The sequence below is a fragment of the Lissotriton helveticus genome, chromosome 5_2, assembly GCF_964261635.1.
Source record: "Lissotriton helveticus chromosome 5_2, aLisHel1.1, whole genome shotgun sequence".
In the NCBI taxonomy this organism is placed as follows: Eukaryota; Metazoa; Chordata; class Amphibia; order Caudata; family Salamandridae; genus Lissotriton; species Lissotriton helveticus.
In genome coordinates this window covers 9,657,415-9,682,844 of record NC_136066.1, presented here as the reverse complement: position 1 = coordinate 9,682,844, position 25,430 = coordinate 9,657,415, and the positions used below count along the sequence as shown (strand labels likewise).

At 46.8% G+C, this 25,430-nt stretch overlaps 1 protein-coding gene across 2 annotated transcripts in view; it reads left to right on the top strand.

Annotated features, from left to right (window-relative positions):
• Positions 1 to 25,430, top strand: part of LOC144761119 (carboxypeptidase M-like) — a 160,861-nt gene that overhangs the window by 91,327 nt on the left and 44,104 nt on the right. For both annotated transcript variants that reach the window (XM_078646577.1, XM_078646575.1), the window contains exon 6: positions 18,859 to 19,014. In XM_078646577.1, coding sequence (XP_078502703.1) covers positions 18,859 to 19,014 — 156 coding nt within the window. The remainder of the gene's footprint in view (positions 1 to 18,858; positions 19,015 to 25,430) is intronic.

Sequence of the window (25,430 nt, the reverse complement as noted above, 5' to 3'; positions counted from 1 at the left end):
GCCTCGTGAGGGCTGCACTGCTGTGAATGGATTTTTTGTAAATCTCCCCCTTTGTGTCTATAACAGGAATTAAAACATTGAACACCCACGGCCATCACTATACCAGTGGTATTGCACATTCAGCTAGCTGAAAGCTCTCAGGCTGGACCTTGCATTTGTGACTCCTTAAAATCCGGAACCAGCAGATGTAATTACATGACTTCTCTCGGTTTGTTCTTCATTGATAACGCATAGCTGTTTACTTTGAATTGACAGCTTCATGGGGCAACAGAATAAGTATCTCATTTTGTAGGGACCCTGGCAAGACAAAATACAAGCACAGTCGAACCCCTATAATGGATCGCCACCCTCTTTCAAGTGGCATTAATCAAACCCCTGCAATGGATCGCCACCCTCTTTCAAGTGGCATTAATCAAACCCCTGCAATGGATCACCACCCTCTTTCAAGTGGCATTAATCAAACCCCTGCAATGGATCGCCACCCTCTTTCATGTGGCATTAATCAAACCCCTGCAATGGATCGCCACCCTCTTTCAAGTGGCATTAATCAAACCCCTGCAATGGATCGCCACCCTCTTTCAAGTGGCATTAATCAAACCCCTGCAATGGATCGCCACCCTCTTTCAAGTGGCATTAATCAAACCCCATCAATGGATCGATACCCTCCTCGAGTGGCATTAATCAAACCCCAGCAATGGATCGCCACCCTCTTTCAATGGCATTAATCAAACCCGTGCAACGGATCACCACCCTCTTTCAAGTGGCATTAATCAAACCCCTGCAATGGATCGATACCCTCCTCGAGTGGCATTAATCAAACCCCAGCAATGGATCGCCACCCTCTTTCAATGGCATTAATCAAACCCCTGCAATGGATCACCACCCTCTTTCAAGTGGCATTAATCAAACCCCATCAATGGATCACCACCCTCTTTCAAGTGGCATTAATCAAACCCCTGCAATGGATCGCCACCCTCTTTCATGTGGCATTAATCAAACCCCTGCAATGGATCGCCACCCTCTTTCAAGTGGCATTAATCAAACCCCATCAATGGATCGCCACCCTCTTTCATGTGGCATTAATCAAACCCCTGCAATGGATCGATACCCTCCTCGAGTGGCATTAATCAAACCCCAGCAATGGATCGCCACCCTCTTTCAATGGCATTAATCAAACCCCAGCAATGGATCGCCACCCTCTTTCGAGTGACATTAATCAAACCCCTGCAACGGATCGCCACCCTCTTTCAAGTGACATTAATCAAACCCATGCAATGGATCGCCACCCTCTTTCAAGTGGCATTAATCAAACCCCACAATGGATCGCCACCCTCTTTCAAGTGGCATTAATCAAACCCCATCAATGGATCGCCACCCTCTTTCGAGTGACATTAATCAAACCCCAGCCATGGATCGCCACCCTCTTTCAAGTGGCATTAATCAAACCCCATCAATGGATCGCCACCCTCTTTCGAGTGACATTAATCAAACCCCAGCAATGGATCGCCACCCACTTTCGAGTGACATTAATCAAACCCCTGCAATGGATCGATACCCTCTCTCGAGTGGCATGAATCAAACCCCTGCAATGGATCGATACCCTCTTTCAAGTGACATTAATCAAACCCCTGCAATGGATCGCCACCCTCTTTCAAGTGACATTAATCAAACCCCTGCAATGGATCGCCACCCTCTCTCGAGTGGCATGAATCAAACCCCTGCAATGGATCGCCACCCTCTATCGAGAGGCATTAATCAAACCCCTGCAATGGATCGCCACCCTCTTTCAAGTGACATTAATCAAACCCCTGCAATGGATCGCCACCCTCTTTCAAGTGACATTAATCAAACCCCTGCAATGGATCGCCACCCTCTTTCGAGTGGCATTAATCAAACCCCTGCAATGGATCGCCACTTTCTTTCGAGTGACATGAATCAAACCCCTGCAATGGATCGCCACCCTCTTTCAAGTGGCATTAATCAAACCCCTGCAATGGATCGCCACCCTCTTTCAAGTGGCATTAATCAAACCCCTGCAATGGATCTTCACCCTCTTTCGAGTGGCATTAATCAAACCCCAGCAATGGATCGCCACCCTCTTTCAAGTGGCATTAATCAAACCCCTGCAATGGATCTTCACCCTCTTTCGAGTGGCATTAATCAAACCCCAGCAACGGATCGCCACCCTCTTTCAAGTGGCATTAATCAAACCCCAGCAACGGATCGCCACCCTCTTTCAAGTGGCATTAATCAAACCCCATCAATGGATCGCCACCCTCTTTCAAGTGGCATTAATCAAACCCCTGCAATGGATCGCCACCCTCTTTCAATGGCATTAATCAAAGCCCTGCAATGGATCGCCACCCTCTTTCGAGTGGCATTAATCAAACCCCTGCAATGGATCGATACCCTCCTCGAGTGGCATTAATCAAACCCCAGCAATGGATCACCACCCTCTTTCAAGTGGCATTAATCAAACCCCTTCAATGGATCGCCACTCTCTTTCAAGTGGCATTAATCAAACCCCTTCAATGGATCGCCACTCTCTTTCAAGTGGCATTAATCAAACCCATGCAATGGATCGCCACCCTCTTTCGAGTGGCATTAATCAAACCCCTGCAATGGATCGCCACCCTCTTTCAAGTGACATTAATCAAACCCCAGCAATGGATCGCCACCCTTTTTCAAGTGGCATTAATCAAACCCCATCAATGGATCATCACCCTCTTTCAAGTGGCATTAATCAAACCCCTGCAATGGATCTTCACCCTCTTTCAAGTGACATTAATCAAACCCCTGCAACGGATCGCCCCCCTCTTTCAAGTGGCATTAATCAAACCCATGCAATGGATCGCCACCCTCTATCGAGTGACATTAATCAAACCCCAGCAATGGATCGCCAACTTCTTTCAAGTGGTATTAATCAAACCCCATCAATGGATCGCCACCCTCTTTCGAGTGGCATTAATCAAACCCATGCAATGGATCGCCACCCTCTTTCGAGTGGCATTAATCAAACCCCTGCAATGGATCGGATTCGCCACCCTCTTTCAAGTGGCATGAGTCAAACCCCATCAGTGGATCGCCACCCCCTTTCGAGTGGCATTAATCAAACCCCATCAATGGATCGCCACCCTCTTTCAAGTGGCATTAATCAAACCCCAGCAATGGATCGCCACCCTCTTTCAAGTGGCATTAATCAAACCCCAGCAATGGATCGCCACCCTCTTTCATGTGGCATTAATCAAACCCCATCAATGGATCGCCACCCTCTTTCAAGTGGCATTAATCAAACCCCTGCAATGGATCGCGACCCTCTTTCGAGTGACATTAATCAAACCCCATCAATGGATCTCCACCCTCTTTCGAGTGACATTAATCAAACCCCATCAATGGATCTCCACCCTCTTTCGAGTGACATTAATCAAACCCCATCAATGGATCACCACCCTCTTTCAAGTGGCATTAATCAAACCCCATCAATGGATCACCACCCTCTTTAAAGTGACATTAATCAAACCCCAGCAATGGATCTCCACCCTCTTTCGAGTGACATTAATCAAACCCCATCAATGGATCTCCACCCTCTTTCGAGTGACATTAATCAAACCCCATCAATGGATCGCCACCCTCTTTCAAGTGGCATTAATCAAACCCCATCAATGGATCACCACCCTCTTTCAAATGACATTAATCAAACCCCAGCAATGGATCGCCACCCTCTTTCGAGTGGCATTAATCAAACCCCTGCAATGGATCGCCACCCTCTTTCAAGTGACATTAATCAAACCCCAGCAATGGATCGCCACCCTCTTTCAAGTGACATTAATCAAACCCCATCAATGGATCACCACCCTCTTTCAAGTGACATTAATCAAACCCCATCAATGGATCTCCACCCTCTTTCGAGTGACATTAATCAAACCCCATCAATGGATCTCCACCCTCTTTCGAGTGACATTAATCAAACCCCATCAATGGATCTCCACCCTCTTTCGAGTGACATTAATCAAACCCCATCAATGGATCGCCACCCTCTTTCAAGTGGCATTAATCAAACCCCATCAATGGATCACCACCCTCTTTCAAGTGACATTAATCAAACCCCAGCAATGGATCGCCACCCTCTTTCGAGTGGCATTAATCAAACCCCTGCAATGGATCGCCACCCTCTTTCAAGTGACATTAATCAAACCCCAGCAATGGATCGCCACCCTCTTTCGAGTGACATTAATCAAACCCCTGCAATGGATCGCCACCCTCTTTCGAGTGACATTAATCAAACCCCTGCAATGGATCGCCACCCTCTTTCGAGTGGCATTAATCAAACTCCTGCAATGGATCGCCACCCTCTTTCGAGTGGCATTAATCAAACCCCTGCAATGGATCTTAACCCTCTTTCAAGTGGCATTAATCAAACCCCTGCAATGGATCGCCACCCTCTTTCGAGTGGCATTAATCAAACCCCTGCAATGGATCACCACCCTCTTTCGAGTGACATTAATCAAACCCCTGCAACGGATCACCACCCTCTTTCGAGTGACATGAATCAAACCCCATCAATAGATCACCACCCTCTTTCAAGTGGCATTAATCAAACCCCAGCAACGGATCGCCACCCTCTTTCAAGTGGCATTAATCAAACCCCTGCAACGGATCGCCACCCTCTTTCAAGTGGCATTAATCAAACCCCAGCAACGGATCGCCACCCTCTTTCAAGTGGCATTAATCAAACCCCTGCAATGGATTGCCACCCTCTTTCGAGTGACATTATTCAAACCCCTGCAATGGATCGCCACCCTCTTTCAAGTGGCATTAATCAAACCCCAGCAATGGATCGCCACCCTCTTTCGAGTGACATTAATCAAACCCCTGCAATGGATCGCCACCCTCTTTCGAGTGGCATTAATCAAACCCCTGCAATGGATCACCACCCTCTTTCGAGTGACATTAATCAAACCCCTGCAACGGATCACCACCCTCTTTCGAGTGACATGAATCAAACCCCATCAATAGATCACCACCCTCTTTCAAGTGGTATTAATCAAACCCCAGCAACGGATCGCCACCCTCTTTCAAGTGGCATTAATCAAACCCCTGCAACGGATCACCACCCTCTTTCAAGTGGCATTAATCAAACCCCAGCAACGGATCGCCACCCTCTTTCAAGTGGCATTAATCAAACCCCATCAATGGATCACCACCCTCTTTCGAGTGACATTATTCAAACCCCTGCAATGGATCGCCACCCTCTTTCGAGTGACATTATTCAAACCCCTGCAATGGATCGCCACCCTCTTTCAAGTGGCATTAATCAAACCCCAGCAATGGATCGCCACCCTCTTTCGAGTGACATTATTCAAACCCCAGCAATGGATCGCCACCCTCTTTCAAGTGGCATTAATCAAACCCCTGCAATGGATCGCCACCCTCTTTCAAGTGACATTAATCAAACCCCTGCAATGGATCGATACCCTCCTCGAGTGGCATTAATCAAACCCCTGCAACGGATCGCCACCCTCTTTCGAGTGGCATTAATCAAACCCCAGCAATGGATCGCCACCCTCTTTCAAGTGGCATTAATCAAACCCCAGCAATGGATCGCCACCCTCTTTCAAGTGGCATTAATCAAACCCCTGCAACGGATCGCCACCCTCTTTCGAGTGGCATTAATCAAACCCCTTCAATGGATCGCCACCCTCTTTCGAGTGACATTAATCAAACCCCTGCAATGGATCGCCACCCTCTTTCGAGTGGCATTAATCAAACCCCAGCAATGGATCGCCACCCTCTTTCAAGTGGCATTAATCAAACCCCATCAATGGATCACCACCCTCTTTCAATGGCATTAATCAAACCCCATCAATGGATCACCACCCTCTTTCCAGTGGCATTAATCAAACCCCTGCAATGGATCGCCACCCTCTTTCAAGTGGCATTAATCAAACCCCATCAATGGATTACCACCCTCTTTCAATGGCATTAATTAAACCCCATCAATGGATCACCACCCTCTTTCAAGGGCATTAATCAAACCCCATCAATGGATCACCACCCTCTTTCAATGGCATTAATCAAACCCCATCAATGGATCACCACCCTCTTTCCAGTGGCATTAATCAAACCTCATCAATGGATCACCACCCTCTTTCCAGTGACATTAATCAAACCCCATCAATGGATCACCACCCTCTTTCAAGTGACATTAATCAAACCCCATCAATGGATCACCACCCTCTTTCATGTGGCATTAATCAAACCCCATCAATGGATCACCACCCTCTTTCATGTGGCATTAATCAAACCCCAGCAATGGATCGCCACCCTCTTTCAAGTGGCATTAATCAAACCCCATCAATGGATCACCACCCTCTTTCGATTGGCATTAATCAAACCCCTGCAATGGATCGCCACCCTCTTTCAAGTGGCATTAATCAAACCCCAGCAATGGATCGCCACCCTCTTTCAAGTGGCATTAATCAAACCCCATCAATGGATCGCCACCCTCTTTCAATAGCATTAATCAAACCCCAGCAATGGATCGCCACCCTCTTTCAAGTGGCATTAATCAAACCCCATCAATGGATCGCCACCCTCTTTCGAGTGACATTAATCAAACCCCAGTAATGGATCGCCACCCTCTTTCAAGTGGCATTAATCAAACCCCTGCAATGGATCGCCACCCTCTTTCAAGTGACATGAATCAAACCCCATCAATGGATCGCCACCCTCTTTCATGTGGCATTAATCAAACCCCTGCAATGGATCGATACCCTCCTCGAGTGGCTTTAATCAAACCCCTTCAATGGATCACCACCCTCTTTCAAGTGACATTAATCAAACCCCATCAATGGATCGCCACCCTCTTTCCAGTGGCATTAATCAAACCCCTGCAATGGATCGCCACCCTCTTTCAAGTGACATTAATCAAACCCCATCAATGGATCACCACCCTCTTTCGATTGGCATTAATCAAACCCCTGCAATGCATCGCCACCCTCTTTCAAGTGGCATTAATCAAACCCCATCAATGGATCACCACCCTCTTTCGATTGGCATTAATCAAACCCCTGCAATGGATCGCCACCCTCTTTCAAGTGGCATTAATCAAACCCCAGCAATGGATCGCCACCCTCTTTCAAGTGGCATTAATCAAACCCTTGCAATGGATCGCCACCCTCTTTCAATAGCATTAATCAAACCCCAGCAATGGATCGCCACCCTCTTTCAAGTGGCATTAATCAAACCCCAGCAATGGATCGCCACCCTCTTTCAAGTGGCATTAATCAAACCCTTGCAATGGATCGCCACCCTCTTTCAATAGCATTAATCAAACCCCAGCAATGGATCGCCACCCTCTTTCAAGTGGCATTAATCAAACCCCATCAATGGATCACCACCCTCTTTCGATTGGCATTAATCAAACCCCTGCAATGGATCGCCACCCTCTTTCAAGTGGCATTAATCAAAACCCAGCAATGGATCGCCACCCTCTTTAAAGTGGCATTAATCAAACCCCTGCAATGGATCTTCACCCTCTTTCAAGTGGCATTAATCAAACCCCTGCAATGGATCGCCACCCTCTTTCAAGTGGCATTAATCAAACCCCATCAATGGATCGCCACCCTCTTTCAAGTGACATGAATCAAACCCCTGCAATGGATCGCCACCCTCTTTCAAGTGGCATTAATCAAACCCCATCAATGGATCACTACCCTCTTTCAATAGCATTAATCAAACCCCTGCAATGGATCGCCACCCTCTTTCAAGTGGCATTAATCAAACCCCTGCAATGGATCACCACCCTCTTTCAAGTGGCATTAATCAAACCCCTGCAATGGATCACCACCCTCTTTCAAGTGGCATTAATCAAACCCCTGCAATGGATCACCACCCTCTTTCAAGTGGCATTAATCAAACCCCTGCAATGGATCACCACCCTCTTTCGAGTGACATTAATCAAACCCCAGTAATGGATCGCCATCCTCTTTCAAGTGGCATTAATCAAACCCCTGCAATGGATCGCCACCCTCTTTCGAGTGGCATTAATCAAACCCCTGCAATGGATCGCCACCCTCTTTCGAGTGACATTAATCAAACCCCAGTAATGGATCGCCACCCTCTTTCAAGTGGCATTAATCAAACCCCTTCAATGGATCGCCACCCTCTTTCGAGTGGCATTAATCAAACCCCTTCAATGGATCGCCACCCTCTTTCGAGTGGCATTAATCAAACCCCTGCAATGGATCACCACCCTCTTTCAAGTGACATTAATCAAACCCCATCAATGGATCGCCACCCTCTTTCAAGTGGCATTAATCAAACCCCGCAATGGATCGACACCCTCTTTCAAGTGGCATTAATCAAACCCCTTCAATGGATCGCCACCCTCTTTCGAGTGGCATTAATCAAACCCCTTCAATGGATCGCCACCCTCTTTCGAGTGGCATTAATCAAACCCCTGCAATGGATCACCACCCTCTTTCAAGTGACATTAATCAAACCCCATCAATGGATCACCACCCTCTTTCAAGTGGCATTAATCAAACCCCTTCAATGGATCGCCACCCTCTTTCAAGTGGCATTAATCAAACCCCATCAATGGATCGCCACCCTCTTTCAAGTGGCATTAATCAAACCCCAGCAATGGATCGCCACCCTCTTTAAAGTGTCATTAATCAAACCCCTGCAATGGATCTTCACCCTCTTTCAAGTGGCATTAATCAAACCCCTTCAATGGATCTATACCCTCCTCGAGTGGCATTAATCAAACCCCTGCAACGGATCGCCACCCTCTTTCGAGTGACATTAATCAAACCCCAGTAATGGATCGCCACCCTCTTTCAAGTGGCATTAATCAAACCCCTGCAATGGATCGCCACCCTCTTTCAAGTGACATGAATCAAACCCCATCAATGGATCGCCACCCTCTTTCATGTGGCATTAATCAAACCCCTGCAATGGATCGATACCCTCCTCGAGTGGCTTTAATCAAACCCCTTCAATGGATCACCACCCTCTTTCAAGTGACATTAATCAAACCCCATCAATGGATCTTCACCCTCTTTCCAGTGGCATTAATCAAACCCCTGCAATGGATCGCCACCCTCTTTCAAGTGACATTAATCAAACCCCATCAATGGATCACCACCCTCTTTCGATTGGCATTAATCAAACCCCTGCAATGCATCGCCACCCTCTTTCAAGTGGCATTAATCAAACCCCATCAATGGATCACCACCCTCTTTCGATTGGCATTAATCAAACCCCTGCAATGGATCGCCACCCTCTTTCAAGTGGCATTAATCAAACCCCAGCAATGGATCGCCACCCTCTTTCAAGTGGCATTAATCAAACCCTTGCAATGGATCGCCACCCTCTTTCAATAGCATTAATCAAACCCCAGCAATGGATCGCCACCCTCTTTCAAGTGGCATTAATCAAACCCCATCAATGGATCGCCACCCTCTTTCGAGTGACATTAATCAAACCCCAGCAATGGATCGCCACCCTCTTTCAAGTGGCATTAATCAAACCCCTGCAATGGATCGCCACCCTCTTTCAAGTGGCATTAATCAAACCCCATCAATGGATCGCCACCCTCTTTCAAGTGACATTAATCAAACCCCATCAATGGATCGCCACCCTCTTTCAAGTGACATTAATCAAACCCCTGCAATGGATCGCCACCCTCTTTCAAGTGGCATTAATCAAACCCCGGCAATGGATCGCCACCCTCTTTCAAGTGGCATTAATCAAACCCCACAATGGATCGCCACCCTCTTTCAAGTGGCATTAATCAAACCCCATCAATGGATCGCCACCCTCTTTCAAGTGACATGAATCAAACCCCTGCAATGGATCGCCACCCTCTTTCAAGTGGCATTAATCAAACCCCATCAATGGATCACTACCCTCTTTCAATAGCATTAATCAAACCCCTGCAATGGATCGCCACCCTCTTTCAAGTGGCATTAATCAAACCCCTGCAATGGATCACCACCCTCTTTCAAGTGGCATTAATCAAACCCCTGCAATGGATCACCACCCTCTTTCAAGTGGCATTAATCAAACCCCTGCAATGGATCGCCACCCTCTTTCGAGTGGCATTAATCAAACCCCTGCAATGGATCACCACCCTCTTTCGAGTGACATTAATCAAACCCCAGTAATGGATCGCCACCCTCTTTCAAGTGGCATTAATCAAACCCCTGCAATGGATCGCCACCCTCTTTCAAGTGACATTAATCAAACCCCATCAATGGATCGCCACCCTCTTTCCAGTGACATGAATCAAACCCCTGCAATGGATCGCCACCCTCTTTCAAGTGGCATTAATCAAACCCCATCAATGGATCACTACCCTCTTTCAATAGCATTAATCAAACCCCTGCAATGGAGCGCCACCCTCTTTCAAGTGGCATTAATCAAACCCCTGCAATGGATCACCACCCTCTTTCAAGTGGCATTAATCAAACCCCTGCAATGGATCACCACCCTCTTTCAAGTGGCATTAATCAAACCCCTGCAATGGATCGCCACCCTCTTTCGAGTGGCATTAATCAAACCCCTGCAATGGATCACCACCCTCTTTCGAGTGACATTAATCAAACCCCAGTAATGGATCGCCACCCTCTTTCAAGTGGCATTAATCAAACCCCTGCAATGGATCGCCACCCTCTTTCAAGTGGCATTAATCAAACCCCTGCAATGGATCGCCACCCTCTTTCGAGTGGCATTAATCAAACCCCTGCAATGGATCGATACCCTCCTCGAGTGGCTTTAATCAAACCCCTTCAATGGATCACCACCCTCTTTCAAGTGACATTAATCAAACCCCATCAATGGATCGCCACCCTCTTTCCAGTGGCATTAATCAAACCCCTGCAATGGATCGCCACCCTCTTTCAAGTGACATTAATCAAACCCCATCAATGGATCACCACCCTCTTTCGATTGGCATTAATCAAACCCCTGCAATGCATCGCCACCCTCTTTCAAGTGGCATTAATCAAACCCCATCAATGGATCACCACCCTCTTTCGATTGGCATTAATCAAACCCCTGCAATGGACCGCCACCCTCTTTCAAGTGGCATTAATCAAACCCCAGCAATGGATCGCCACCCTCTTTCAAGTGGCATTAATCAAACCCTTGCAATGGATCGCCACCCTCTTTCAATAGCATTAATCAAACCCCAGCAATGGATCGCCACCCTCTTTCAAGTGGCATTAATCAAACCCCATCAATGGATCGCCACCCTCTTTCGAGTGACATTAATCAAACCCCAGCAATGGATCGCCACCCTCTTTCAAGTGGCATTAATCAAACCCCTGCAATGGATCGCCACCCTCTTTCAAGTGGCATTAATCAAACCCCATCAATGGATCGCCACCCTCTTTCAAGTGACATTAATCAAACCCCATCAATGGATCGCCACCCTCTTTCAAGTGACATTAATCAAACCCCTGCAATGGATCGCCACCCTCTTTCAAGTGGCATTAATCAAACCCCGGCAATGGATCGCCACCCTCTTTCAAGTGGCATTAATCAAACCCCACAATGGATCGCCACCCTCTTTTAAGTGGCATTAATCAAACCCCATCAATGGATCGCCACCCTCTTTCAAGTGACATGAATCAAACCCCTGCAATGGATCGCCACCCTCTTTCAAGTGGCATTAATCAAACCCCATCAATGGATCACTACCCTCTTTCAATAGCATTAATCAAACCCCTGCAATGGATCGCCACCCTCTTTCAAGTGGCATTAATCAAACCCCTGCAATGGATCACCACCCTCTTTCAAGTGGCATTAATCAAACCCCTGCAATGGATCACCACCCTCTTTCAAGTGGCATTAATCAAACCCCTGCAATGGATCGCCACCCTCTTTCGAGTGGCATTAATCAAACCCCTGCAATGGATCACCACCCTCTTTCGAGTGACATTAATCAAACCCCAGTAATGGATCGCCACCCTCTTTCAAGTGGCATTAATCAAACCCCTGCAATGGATCGCCACCCTCTTTCAAGTGGCATTAATCAAACCCCTTCAATGGATCGCCACCCTCTTTCGAGTGGCATTAATCAAACCCCTGCAATGGATCGCCACCCTCTTTCGAGTGGCATTAATCAAACCCCTGCAATGGATCGCCACCCTCTTTCGAGTGACATTAATCAAACCCAGTAATGGATCGCCACCCTCTTTCAAGTGGCATTAATCAAACCCCTTCAATGGATCGCCACCCTCTTTCGAGTGGCATTAATCAAACCCCTTCAATGGATCGCCACCCTCTTTCGAGTGGCATTAATCAAACCCCTGCAATGGATCACCACCCTCTTTCAAGTGACATTAATCAAACCCCATCAATGGATCACCACCCTTTTTCAAGTGGCATTAATCAAACCCCTTCAATGGATCGCCACCCTCTTTCAAGTGGCATTAATCAAACCCCATCAATGGATCGCCACCCTCTTTCAAGTGGCATTAATCAAACCCCAGCAATGGATCGCCACCCTCTTTCAAGTGGCATTAATCAAACCCCTGCAATGGATCTTCACCCTCTTTCAAGTGGCATTAATCAAACCCCTGCAATGGATCGCCACCCTCTTTCAAGTGGCATTAATCAAACCCCATCAATGGATCACCACCCTCTTTCAAGTGGCATTAATCAAACCCCATCAATAGATCACCACCCTCTTTCAAGTGGCATTAATCAAACCCCAGCAATGGATCACCACCCTCTTTCAAGTGACATTAATCAAACCCCATCAATGGATCACTACCCTCTTTCAATAGCATTAATCAAACCCCTGCAATGGATCGCCACCCTCTTTCAAGTGGCATTAATCAAACCCCTGCAATGGATCACCACCCTCTTTCAAGTGGCATTAATCAAACCCCTGCAATGGATCACCACCCTCTTTCAAGTGGCATTAATCAAACCCCTGCAATGGATCGCCACCCTCTTTCGAGTGGCATTAATCAAACCCCTGCAATGGATCACCACCCTCTTTCGAGTGACATTAATCAAACCCCAGTAATGGATCGCCACCCTCTTTCAAGTGGCATTAATCAAACCCCTGCAATGGATCGCCACCCTCTTTCAAGTGGCATTAATCAAACCCCTGCAATGGATCGCCACCCTCTTTCGAGTGGCATTAATCAAACCCCTGCAATGGATCGCCACCCTCTTTCGAGTGACATTAATCAAACCCCAGTAATGGATCGCCACCCTCTTTCAAGTGGCATTAATCAAACCCCTTCAATGGATCGCCACCCTCTTTCGAGTGGCATTAATCAAACCCCTTCAATGGATCGCCACCCTCTTTCGAGTGGCATTAATCAAACCCCTGCAATGGATCACCACCCTCTTTCAAGTGACATTAATCAAACCCCATCAATGGATCACCACCCTTTTTCAAGTGGCATTAATCAAACCCCTTCAATGGATCGCCACCCTCTTTCAAGTGGCATTAATCAAACCCCATCAATGGATCGCCACCCTCTTTCAAGTGGCATTAATCAAACCCCAGCAATGGATCGCCACCCTCTTTCAAGTGGCATTAATCAAACCCCTGCAATGGATCTTCACCCTCTTTCAAGTGGCATTAATCAAACCCCTGCAATGGATCGCCACCCTCTTTCAAGTGGCATTAATCAAACCCCATCAATGGATCACCATCCTCTTTCAAGTGGCATTAATCAAACCCCATCAATAGATCACCACCCTCTTTCAAGTGGCATTAATCAAACCCCAGCAATGGATCACCACCCTCTTTCAAGTGACATTAATCAAACCCCATCAATGGATCCCCACCCTCTTTCAAGTGGCATTAATCAAACCCCTGCAATGGATCTTCACCCTCTTTCAAGTGGCATTAATCAAACCCCTGCAATGGATCGCCACCCTCTTTCAAGTGGCATTAATCAAACCCCAGCAATGGATCGCCACCCTCTTTCAAGTGGCATTAATCAAACCCCTGCAATGGATCTTCACCCTCTTTCAAGTGGCATTAATCAAACCCCTGCAATGGATCGCCACCCTCTTTCAAGTGGCATTAATCAAACCCCATCAATGGATCACCACCCTCTTTCAAGTGGCATTAATCAAACCCCATCAATAGATCACCACCCTCTTTCAAGTGGCATTAATCAAACCCCTGCAATGGATCGCCACCCTCTTTCAAGTGGCATTAATCAAACCCCATCAATAGATCACCACCCTCTTTCAAGTGGCATTAATCAAACCCCAGCAATGGATCACCACCCTCTTTCAAGTGACATTAATCAAACCCCTGTAACGGATCGCCACCCTCTTTCAATAGCATTAATCAAACCCCAGCAATGGATCGCCACCCTCTTTCAATGGCATTAATCAAACCCCTGCAATGGATCGCCACCCTCTTTCGAGTGGCATTAATCAAACCCCTTCAATGGATCGCCACCCTCTTTCGAGTGACATTAATCAAACCCCAGCAATGGATCGCCACCCTCTTTCAAGTGACATGAATCAAACCCCTGCAACGGATCGCCACCCTCTTTCGAGTGGCATTAATCAAACCCCTGCAATGGATCGCCACCCTCTTTCAAGTGGCATTAATCAAACCCCTGCAATGGATCGCCACCCTCTTTCAAGTGACATGAATCAAACCCCTGCAACGGATCGCCACCCTCTTTCGAGTGGCATTAATCAAACCCCTGCAATGGATCGCCACCCTCTTTCAAGTGGCATTAATCAAACCCCTGTAACGGATCGCCACCCTCTTTCAAGTGGCATTAATCAAACCCCAGCAATGGATCGCCACCCTCTTTCGAGGAGACCTGACCCGCATTAATCAGATCCTTAACATTCTTTCGAAAAAGGTGAACATTGGATGTTGTTTGAACCCCAGGAAGTGGTGACTGTTCCGAAGTTTGAACCCTGTCATTTTAGGGTCTTGCCCAGGTCTCACAAAGCAGTATCTTACTAAAGGTAACGTGGACTACTGAAGTGGATTGTGGGTCCACTATTAACCAACCCAGCTTCTCCTGTCGCGTAGTCACAGGCTTGTATTTGCCAAGTTTGAATGTAAGTGCAGGTCCCTAATTTTAACAGTGTGAAGCTTTGCCAGCACCTTCCCAGAGACATTACTGTAGAACATCACAAAATATTGTGCATGGGACATAATCTCTGCGATTGTAAGGAATGCCCAATCTTCTAGTTGAAGCTAAGCACATCTCTTTGACAGAGAGCCGAGGTAAAGTGTGAGGTGCTGACGTCTCTGTCCTTACCAGGGTAACAGTGCTCAGCTGCAGCGGCCATTCAAAGTGTCTCCAGAAGAATCATGACAACCAAGAAGACTTAAGCTTGTCCTTCCTCCAACTACAGACCTCCAGCAACTTTCATATCATCTGAGTCTGTATCAGGCTCTAAGACAACCTGGGTGTCATCAATGTACCACAGACCTCAGCTGCAAACAGCTAGGCAGAGAGAGCCGGTATAGATGGAACAGAAGCGACAGAGGGATAACCCTGGCAGGACTCTACATGGCACCGAAAAGATCTGACGCAATCCAAGACCCTATCCTGAACCTCTGTGACCAGGGAAGACCTCCAAGGGCTTCAGCACTTATTGTGCCGCTCTTAGAGGCCCTATGCCCTGACACTCACACACTGCTTTTGCAGGCTGCGTGTCTTGGTGCAAAACAAAGTGAAGAGTCGACATGGCACACATCCCTGTCTGCCATGCCCACAAAACACCGCCCTGGCATACTTCAGTCACCCCTCCAGCAGGGTGTCCTATGCCAGTGATGAGGGTACAGGTGCATGAGCCCTGTACCCCTACAGTACCCAGATCCATTCCTGGGCGCTGTAAGTGCAGTGCTGCCATTAAGAGTATATGGTGATGGGATTTTGTCATTATGAACTCCACAGCACCATAATGGCTACACTGAAGACTGACAAGTTTGGCATCAAACTTCTCAGCACATTAAACCCGCACTGATGCCAGTGTGGGATTTAATGTAAAATGCACGACAGAGGGCATCTTTGAGATGACCCCTGAAACTTGACCAACTCCTAGTGACCTGACTGAGTGGCTGCTGAGGATGCCACCACCAGACATGTTTCTAGACCCCCTGGGTCGAGAGCTTGCTGCTCTCGGGAGCCTGAAACAATGCACATCCTGGGACATTGCGGAAAGCCCCTTCCCCCAGGATGGGCAGGGTTCACGAAGGGGAAGCTCCAAAGGCATGCAGCCTTTGTGAGCCTCTCCAGACCATTTGCTGCTTTCAACAACTGGCCCCCACTGGTTCTACCCCCCACTTTGTGCGGGAGAACTGGTGGGAAAAACAAGTGAGTAAGAGAGGTATGCCCACCTCTGCCAACTTCACCCCTAAGGTGGGGGAGGCGAGTTGAAGCACAACATCGAGTGCCTGCCATCTTGAGGATGGCGGACCCAGCCAACCAGGGACAGGCTCCTGCCCCTCCTCCCACGGGAGAGTGGCAGAATAGGGGGTGTACCCACCCCAGGTAAGGGACCTATTGGTCCCTGCCCTTTACCTACCTGTAATGCCCCTAAATTTAGTATATAGGGGCACCCTGAACCTTCCTTCCTCAGATCCAGCAACCACAAGAAAAGAAGAGAAGAAGAAGGACGAAAAGCCGTGCAGAGCTAACAAGAGGACGACGCCCACTGACTTGGCCCCACCCCTACAATCCTGTCTCCCCTCAAACCTGCTCTTGCAAAACCTTGGCGTGTCCAGCGGCCAGCAACTTCAAAAACCCCGGAGGACCTGCCTGCATTCACTTTCCAAGCTGTTTCTTCCGTAAAAACCGACGTGTTTGAACTGCAGCTTCTGGTGCCAGCCAGAAACCGCGAATTCAGCATACTCTGCACCCACCGAGACCGGCCCGTGTTTGAGTGAACAAACACCACGAGGAGATCCCCCCGGCGATCCTGACCCGAGATCCGGCAACCTCTGATTTGCCTCAAGCCTACAGAGGATCCCCCCTACCGCGACCAGAGTGGGTAAGAAAATCCGACGTCCAAAGGCAACCCTGCACCCGATGCCCCTCGGCCTTGTGTGCCCAACCCAGTGGTGCCTAACCATCCCTCTACATGCCAACTTACCCCTCGAAGTGGTGTTCACTCCAGGAAGATCCTCGTCCCCAAGCCTGCAGCGTTTCTTTGTCCCGAAGAATCTCCATTGAAATCAACAGGGCACCCAACCTCAAAACATCACCCTGCATCCGGCTGCCCTAGCGCCGATGAGAGTGCCCCTTTGGTGCTAACTTGGTCCCCAACGTGCCCTGACCTTAACCCTAGGAGCTTTGATCTCACCCTTGCCAGCCGCCACTAACCGGAGCCCCCCCTATCCTCCATAGGGTAACACTGGGTCTCAACACTCTGCACGCGGCCACCCGAGTGCTGCTGAGGGTGCAACAACAGTGCATCACTGACCCTGGGAGACCCCTGAGTCTAACCCCAGAACCCTAACTCAAAAGACTGATTACTTACCTCGAAACCGATAACTAATTTTTCCTTATAGGATAATATTGACACTTTTGCTCCCAAAAAGTTTTAAAGTGTCAACTTTTGAAAACTGCAAATATTCCTTAAAAATCAGTCGATTAATCAAAATGCATTTTCTCAACTGTTTTCAGGAAATGTCCCAGTGCTGAATCCAGGATCCAGCACTGAGTGAGAAAAAGTAACTTACCTGCTCAGTGAATTTCCTCCCATAGGATAACATTGGTGATTCTATGTGAAAAAGTTTCTAAGTGTCAACTTTTGAAATTAAATAATATTCCTTACACATCGTACCTTTAACAAAAACGCATTTACTCACCTGTTTTCAGGAAATGTCCCAGGACTGAATCCAGGATCTAGCCCTGGGTTAGCAAAAGTAATCTGAAAAGTAATTAACTGCATTTTACTTCAAAAGCCCATTCAATTGAATGTACTATACCTGCAATGTGTTGCAAACTGCTTTCTTAAAACTGTAACCAAAACCAGTACAAGTTACACTGCTATTTTGAACTGTGTTCATGCAAGTAATTTACTACTGAAAAGTATTTTTATGCTTACCTGCACCAGGCTTGCTTGGATCTAGAAATAAAACAACAGTATATTTTTTTATACAAAACAATTGGCCTAGAGTTCGCTTGCGTGTGTGAATTCATTTGCTGACTGAGTGTGTACATCAAATGCTTTACACGGTCCTCTGATACCGCCTTACTGCTCGACCAAGCTACCACTGTAGAGAGTAAGGTTACATCTAACTTGAACCTCTGCCAAACCTCTGGGGGCTGTGGACTCTGTGCACACTGTACCTCACTCTGGCCCAGTATATACAGAGCCAGTTTCTTACAGAACCAGAACAAGCTCTCAACGCAGCAGGGTCACTCACGTCCTCAGCTTACGCCCAGAGCTATATTCCTAATCAAGCAGCGGCTGCTCTTCAGACACTGACACCACAGGGGTGTACTCCTTGCTGGCCAGGTAACTGTCATCCAATCATGTGTGAGAGCCGCGGATTGTTCAATGCATTCAAACCCACAAAAACCATGGCCTGAGTGGGGTGGACGGTGCTAGAAAGAAAATATGCTGCATTCTATCCCCACCTCTGGTAACATTTGTAGAAGAACGCTGAGTGCAAAGCTGTGTCAAGAGAATCGCTGTTTTGATTAGTTCTAGACAGTCTTAGTGAGAAAAGATCCAGTTGAATCTTAAAAAATACTTTGAATATGGACTTAACAGGAAAACTCCCAAGCTTGTCTCTGCTGCTCTGACCATCTAACCCTCAAGCATTGCAGTGTATCTGTTTTTATGGCTTAAAAGCCGTCTAGACACTTTTCTCCGTTTCTTTTGCAGGACTGACAGGAGAAATCCAGTATGCGGATGAAGACGTGTTTCAGCATTTGGCAAAGGTTTACTCCTTTGCCCACCCAGAAATACAGAAGGGCAACTTGTGCGGTGACACCTTCCCGAAGGGCATAGTGAAGGGGGCCAAATGGTACCCCATTGTAGGTAAGATATCTGTCCGTCTTCTGTGGAGTAGGGGTTTTGAAGTGTTGTGGAATGAGCTGAATCTGTGCTCGAAGGTCCTTCGATGAGTAGTGCGGGCTCATGGAAGGATGAGTTCAGGAGGATCGCTTCTCCATCCCCAGATCCATTATAAGACGGGCATGTACATGCTCTCCGCAAAGACGGCAGGGCTCGGATCACTCGCGGAGGAGCGGACAGTGGTTTCGGTGACCAAGCTTCATTCCAATGTCTTACCTCTTATGGGTAATGGTGACGGAGATTGATCATAAAAAACTCAGCACCCCAGAATGAGTGGAAGGAAGCTTTGTAGGCTGTTGTCACCGGTTCACGGGTGCGTTCGCAAAAGGCCCGATTCACAGAATGAACTTAAGACTCAATCCTAAACTTACTACTATTTTGGTATTCACAGAATGCACTTACTACTTTTGGTATTCACAGAAGTTAGGATTTTGTCTTAAGTTTGTCCTAAGACAAACTTAAGACAGACTTAAAACAAACTTAAGACAGACTTAAGACAGACTTAAGTTAGGATTTTGTCATACGTCTGTCTTAAGTCTGTCTTAAATCTGTCTTAAGTCTGTCTTAAGTCTGTCTTAAGTCCGTCTTAAGTCTGTCTTAAGTCTGTCTTAAGTTTGTCTTAAGTCTGTCTTAAGTATGTCTTAAGTCCGTCTTAAGTCTGTCTTAAGTCTGTCTTAAGTTTGTCTTAAGTCTGTCTTAAGTCTGTCTTAAGTTTGTCTTAAGACAAATTTAAGACAAAATCCTAATTTCTGTGAATATCAAAAGTAGTAAATTCATTCTGTGAATACCAAAATAGTAGTAAGTTTAGGATTGAGTCTTAAGTTCATTCTGTGAATCGGGCCCAAAGAGAGTGTTGGTCAAAAGTCCTCTGACTGGCTTGGGGTTAAGTTGTGCTCGTGCCCTTACACGATTCTAGAAAACTTGGTTGTAACTGGACTTATGTCTGTAGGATTCACCGGACTTCATGCGTATACACTGCACAAGATGGTGGTCTCTTATGTGTTGGCGGGTGATATGCATCTGGTACGTGCCAGCCTGCATGGACACACACTAGTGTACCCTTCCCAAAGTCTGTGTACCTAATGTTTGCGTCAAACAGCATACCTGGTCGCTTTGTTTTGGAAGTTAAAAGAGTTCCGGAGTGAAAAACACCCCTCCGCATTTCCTGTATGTGGCTCCCTCACCTGTCAATCGTCCTCTGGCCAAGGCAAACACAAATCACATCTTTGCTGACCCAAAACTGGTCTCTTTGTGGGCATTGGGAAGGAGCTCTGCAAATGTAGGTAGCAATAGCAGGAAAAGGGCTCCCCTTGAATTGGAGGATCCCTGGTAGGGTTGGGTGATAAATTCCACTCCACCGTCAGAGTTCAGAATTTTGCCCACTACTTGTTCCGCTTGTAATGCGTAGTTCCGGCAAAACTCCACCAGCCGCTCATGGTGGAGGTTTTTCTTGCACACAGCCGCCAACTGTAAGTTCATGAGCGATATTTGGTGTCCCCTAGTGAGATTTTCTCAATACTGGAGTGGTCGCGACTGTTCACGGTCAGTAAGCTGCAGCACGAGAACACAATCTACGCAAGGGGCAGCGCCCTGTGGCTCTCTGCATTGTGCCATTTGCACTGATTTTGCAGCGTGGAACAAGCTCCCAGCAGCATGACATGCTGATTCCGCCTGCTCGGGAAACTCCGTGGAATCTTACTGAGTATTCATGTAACTCTGAGGAATACCCCAAAGTGAAATTCTGTGAGTTCCGCCCACCCTTAATTCTTGGGACGTTTTCAACTGCAGCCCCTCTGATTGTCCTCGGCAGTCCACTTTAGACATATTGGGCCCGATTCACAGAACTAACTTAAGACAAATTCCTAAACTTACTACCAGTTTGGTATTCACAGAAGGCACTTACTCATTTCGGTATTCACAGAAGTTAGGAGTCCTAAATGCCTTCTGTGAATACCGAAAGTCTTAAAGTTAGGATTTTTCTCAGTTTAGGAGTCCTAAAGTTAGGAGGTATACTTTAATTCCTGGTTGGTGTGGGGTGCAGCATTCCGTGCTTGTCGATACTATACTTAGTATCTCCTCTAGTGTAGAAGGTTTCTTTTTTGGCCTTAACGAACCTTTCTTGCTCAGGCTCATCAGTTCTGCTACTACATGACCATTTCCCTAGACTTCAAAATAACACTTTTTTAACTTAGCATAAAAAGAATGCCTTTGCAGACAGACAAGTACCTCTTTGACATGCTCCGGGTATTGCTGAATGTTCTCTGAATATATCAGTGTATCATAAAGGCATCCAGCAATGTTATGAAAATATAATTTGAAAATAGTTGGACTACATAATCAAAAGGGCATCCTACTATACTCTTATTGTTCATGTAGTGTTTGGAATGCATTTTTCCTCTTGGATTCTGACAAGATTGCAGGCTGCTCCTCAATCGAGTTTTGATCAGATCTTGCTAGATTTCACGTATTCTAATAATGCACGTATGAGAAGGGACAGTGGTTCTTGCAGCTCCAGTAATCCATACACAGCTTGAATTCCCCATTTTGTTTTCGAATGAAAAAGATGGGGATCCCAGTCTTTGATGTTGAATGACTAATGAACCTTTCATCAACATTTTTCTTTAGCTAGTCTTTAAGCACCTCACCTTCCTTTTCCTTCACAAGATAAATCCTTCTACGTGAGATCTTTCCTGCAGGGCCAGGTCTGTGGCACAATCATATTTGTGAAGAAGTGGCATGGTGTTGGCTACTGTTTTACTGACACCTTTGCAAATGCACTAAAAGATGCTGGAATCTAATCCTTACTTCTTCATTCCCTCAAGCCACCTCTTTTTGAATGGAAAATGCCTTCATTCTCTGAGTCTGTAGACCTTTCGGTGTGGTGGCACCGCATTAAACAATAAGGTGGGTGGAGCCCGCCAGGCGCTCAGAGGGTTACGGAGACTGAGCCAAGTAGATCCCACTGTGACGGGAGGTGCAGCCAAGTTGATCCCACTGTGACAGGAGGTGGAGCCAAGTTGATCCCACTGTGACAGGAGGTGGAGCCAAGTAGATCCCACTGTGACAGGAGGTGGAGCCAAGTAGATCCCACTGTGACAGGAGGTGGAGCCAAGTAGATCCCACTGTGACAGGAGGTGGAGCCAAGTTGATCCCACTGTGACAGGAGGTGGAGCCAAGTTGATCCCACTGTGACAGGAGGTGGTAGAGTCTGTAGTATCAAACCAAATGGTTCTCACATGTCCACAAAGTGTACTTATGAACTGCAGCCAGTTGTGTTTCTTCTTGTGCTGATCCAGATGTGAGTGAGGTACCCTTGCTGTCTGCAGGCTCCTCCTTGGTGACAGTGGATGTGGCATTCTTTCATTGGATCCATAAAAGAACCTGATGTACCTGAGTCAATTCATGTATGCAGAGTACCAGGACCCCCTGGAGTTGTGCTGAGTACCAGCAGGACAGAGTGGGACCCTGAAGGGGCGGGCGGATCAATAATTGATGCACTCCTGTCTTCAAGGGACGAGCAGACCTGTTTCGTAATAGATTGGACCCTGTAGGGCATAATGGCACGCATTGTTACAATACACACATATGTTTTTTTGGTCTTTTTTGTTTATGCTCCTTCTCCTCCAGGATAAGACTCTTTCTTACCCCTCCCACTTGCATGGACGCTTCACCCATATTTCTCTTCGCGGCATTCTGCATTAGAAAAATACCAGATACAGCAAGGAAACCCTCGCTTCTCCTGTTTCCATTATGTTTCTGTTTGTCAATTTGTCTGGTCAAATCTAGGAGGGCTGCTCCAGTAGTGGTGCGATTCATGACTACAGAGAGGGCATCTTCTAACGCTTTCTTATGGGTGGTGTGCAGGCGGTGTTTGAGGCGCTGTAAATCTGAAGCAGAGGAGAGTTTCAAGGAGAGCGGTGTATCATAGATGTATCTGGGAATCTTGATGCTGGTATCGTTGAGTAGAACACAAGCGGCTCCATGTTAATGTTGAATAAGACAGGAGACGTGTGGTGCCCTGCGGGATTCAACAGGGGATAGGGAACGTTTGGGACCTGGTGGTAGCCATGGGAACAAGCAAGTGTCAGTTGAAAAAGCCGAAGGTGAACCAGTGAAAGACATTGTCGGTGAATCCCATTCGAGGCTCCAGGGTGCATGAGGGTGGGACGCCGATGGGTTATAGGTGATGGCTCTATGGAGCTGAGAGGTCCAGCAACATCAGGAGGGAAGGGTCGTCTCACCTGTGGTCACGAGGGCCTCTTCTTCGTTGTGTACGGTGGCAGTCTCTGCGCCGCAGCATGATCTGGAGCCAGACTGATATTTCTGCAAAAGATATTTAGCATAGCTTTGATCTTGGAGTTGAACATAGATGCCTTTGTCAATGATCTTGCTGATGAACGGAAGGTGCGTAATAGGCAGGCCATCCTGTTATAGGTTTAAACATATAATAACTGATAAAACCCCAATGAAAGGGAATCAGCCCTCATCAGTGTAAACATATAAACACTGATAAACACCTGCACAACTACAAACTAATATGACATTCAAAGAAAGAGAATACGCCATTTTTATTTCTTCCTGAGGGGGCCTCTACAATGTATTTTTGGTATCAAAGGTATCAACAAGAAAGACTGGCCTAAGATTATTCTGTTTGGGTTTTGTTGTTTAGGCGTGTAACTGAAACAGCGTTTATTCTTCTTTTTGTTTCTTCTAGTTTTCAGTGCTTGGAGTGAAGGTGCAGAGTTTAGAGGCATGTTTTAGGTCTGATGTGATTATTTTATACACTGTAGAGAATCTGGAAATAATAAAATCATATTTGAGGTTTTGAGAGTGTTTAATTCTTTGACCGATTGGTGAAACAGCTGCCCCAGAAGAATCCTGGACAATATGTACTATCACATTTCCCCAGAGACACAGAAGGGGTAAAACCCTTTGAAAAAACAGCTTTTTTTTGTCGGAGTTTTTTCAAACAGCACAAACTTGACCCGAAGGTATCAGGTGTCAGAGCACTTTACACGAGCACCAGTTGCGTTACACAACGACACCTTCATTTTTTGTTAGGCACTGGGAGATTAAGTGATTTGCCCAGAATCACAGGATACTGAGGCAACGCCGAGACTCAAACCCTGTTCCCCAGATTTGAGGTTGACCGCCCTAGATGTAGGCTTTATTTTCTAACAAGTAGCAGCTCACCTGCCAAATACCCTAGAATTTAAATATTCAATGCAATGTGTAGTGACAGGTACCTGTGAAAAGAGTGCTGTCACTGTGCATATGACCCAAGACATTGCACATACCAACAAAATTCAAAGCTTCAAAGTGTTCCATTGTTGTATGTGATACCTCAGCAAATCCTGGCTTTCTACCCAACTGCACTTTACTGCTGGGTTTTTGAGTCTGTACTTAAATTCAGCACTCTTAGCTTTTAATCCATTATTAGTCCTGTAAACCAGAAGGAGTCGTGGCCGAGTGAATGTGAGAGGTAACGAGATGCAAGTGTGAGTGAGAGTGCAATACACAGACTTTCTGTGCTTAAAACAGGCTAACATTAGTGTATTGAACACACTGGCAATAGGAAGGCACTACATAACTTGCATTACTCGTCTTCTAAATAAAATATGTGCTTTATAATAATCACTGCAAAAAAGATTTTGTAAATACTGAAAAAACTCAGCTTTTGTCTATTTTGGGGGATAGACTGTCCAATAAACACTGATGAGAACTGATTTCAAAAGATTGGAGAAACATCAAGAAAACACCACTGAAATCCACAAAAAATAAAGACTGGAAACAGGACAGCCTCTCGCCAGCCCAGCAGCGGTGGAGCTCATTAGGGCCTGGTGTAGGTTTGTTCAAGAGTAGGACGACCTGGAGGGTCTTGTGAGGTTCTGGAAAGATGGAAAAACCAAAGCAAATGATGGACGGAGCGTTGACAATACAAACACACACCCCCAGTCAAAAGATCTGGGTTTAATCCATCACCATTCTTTAGCCCACTCTGCCACCCCAGTTCAGACATGGCCATATGCAAATCAGTCTGACCCTGTGCCTCATGGGAACAGTCCAGCCCGAACTGCCAAGCCATGTCTTTCCTGGACCGGAATCAAGCTTCCGAGGACCGGTTTCTGGCATTACAGCCGTCTTCAGCCCGGCTGGCTTGAATCCAGTGGCAAAGTGAGCAAGGGACTCACGTCTGAGCATACCCTGCCAAACTTATGGCGGCCAAAAGCGGCACAAAAGGGGGTGGTGATGGACGGAGCATCAGAGCCAATCAAACACTCACACCCAGTCAAACGATCTGGGTTTAATCCATCACCGTTCTTTAGCCCACTCAGCCACCCCATTTCAGACATGGCCATATGCAAATCAGTCTTGACCCT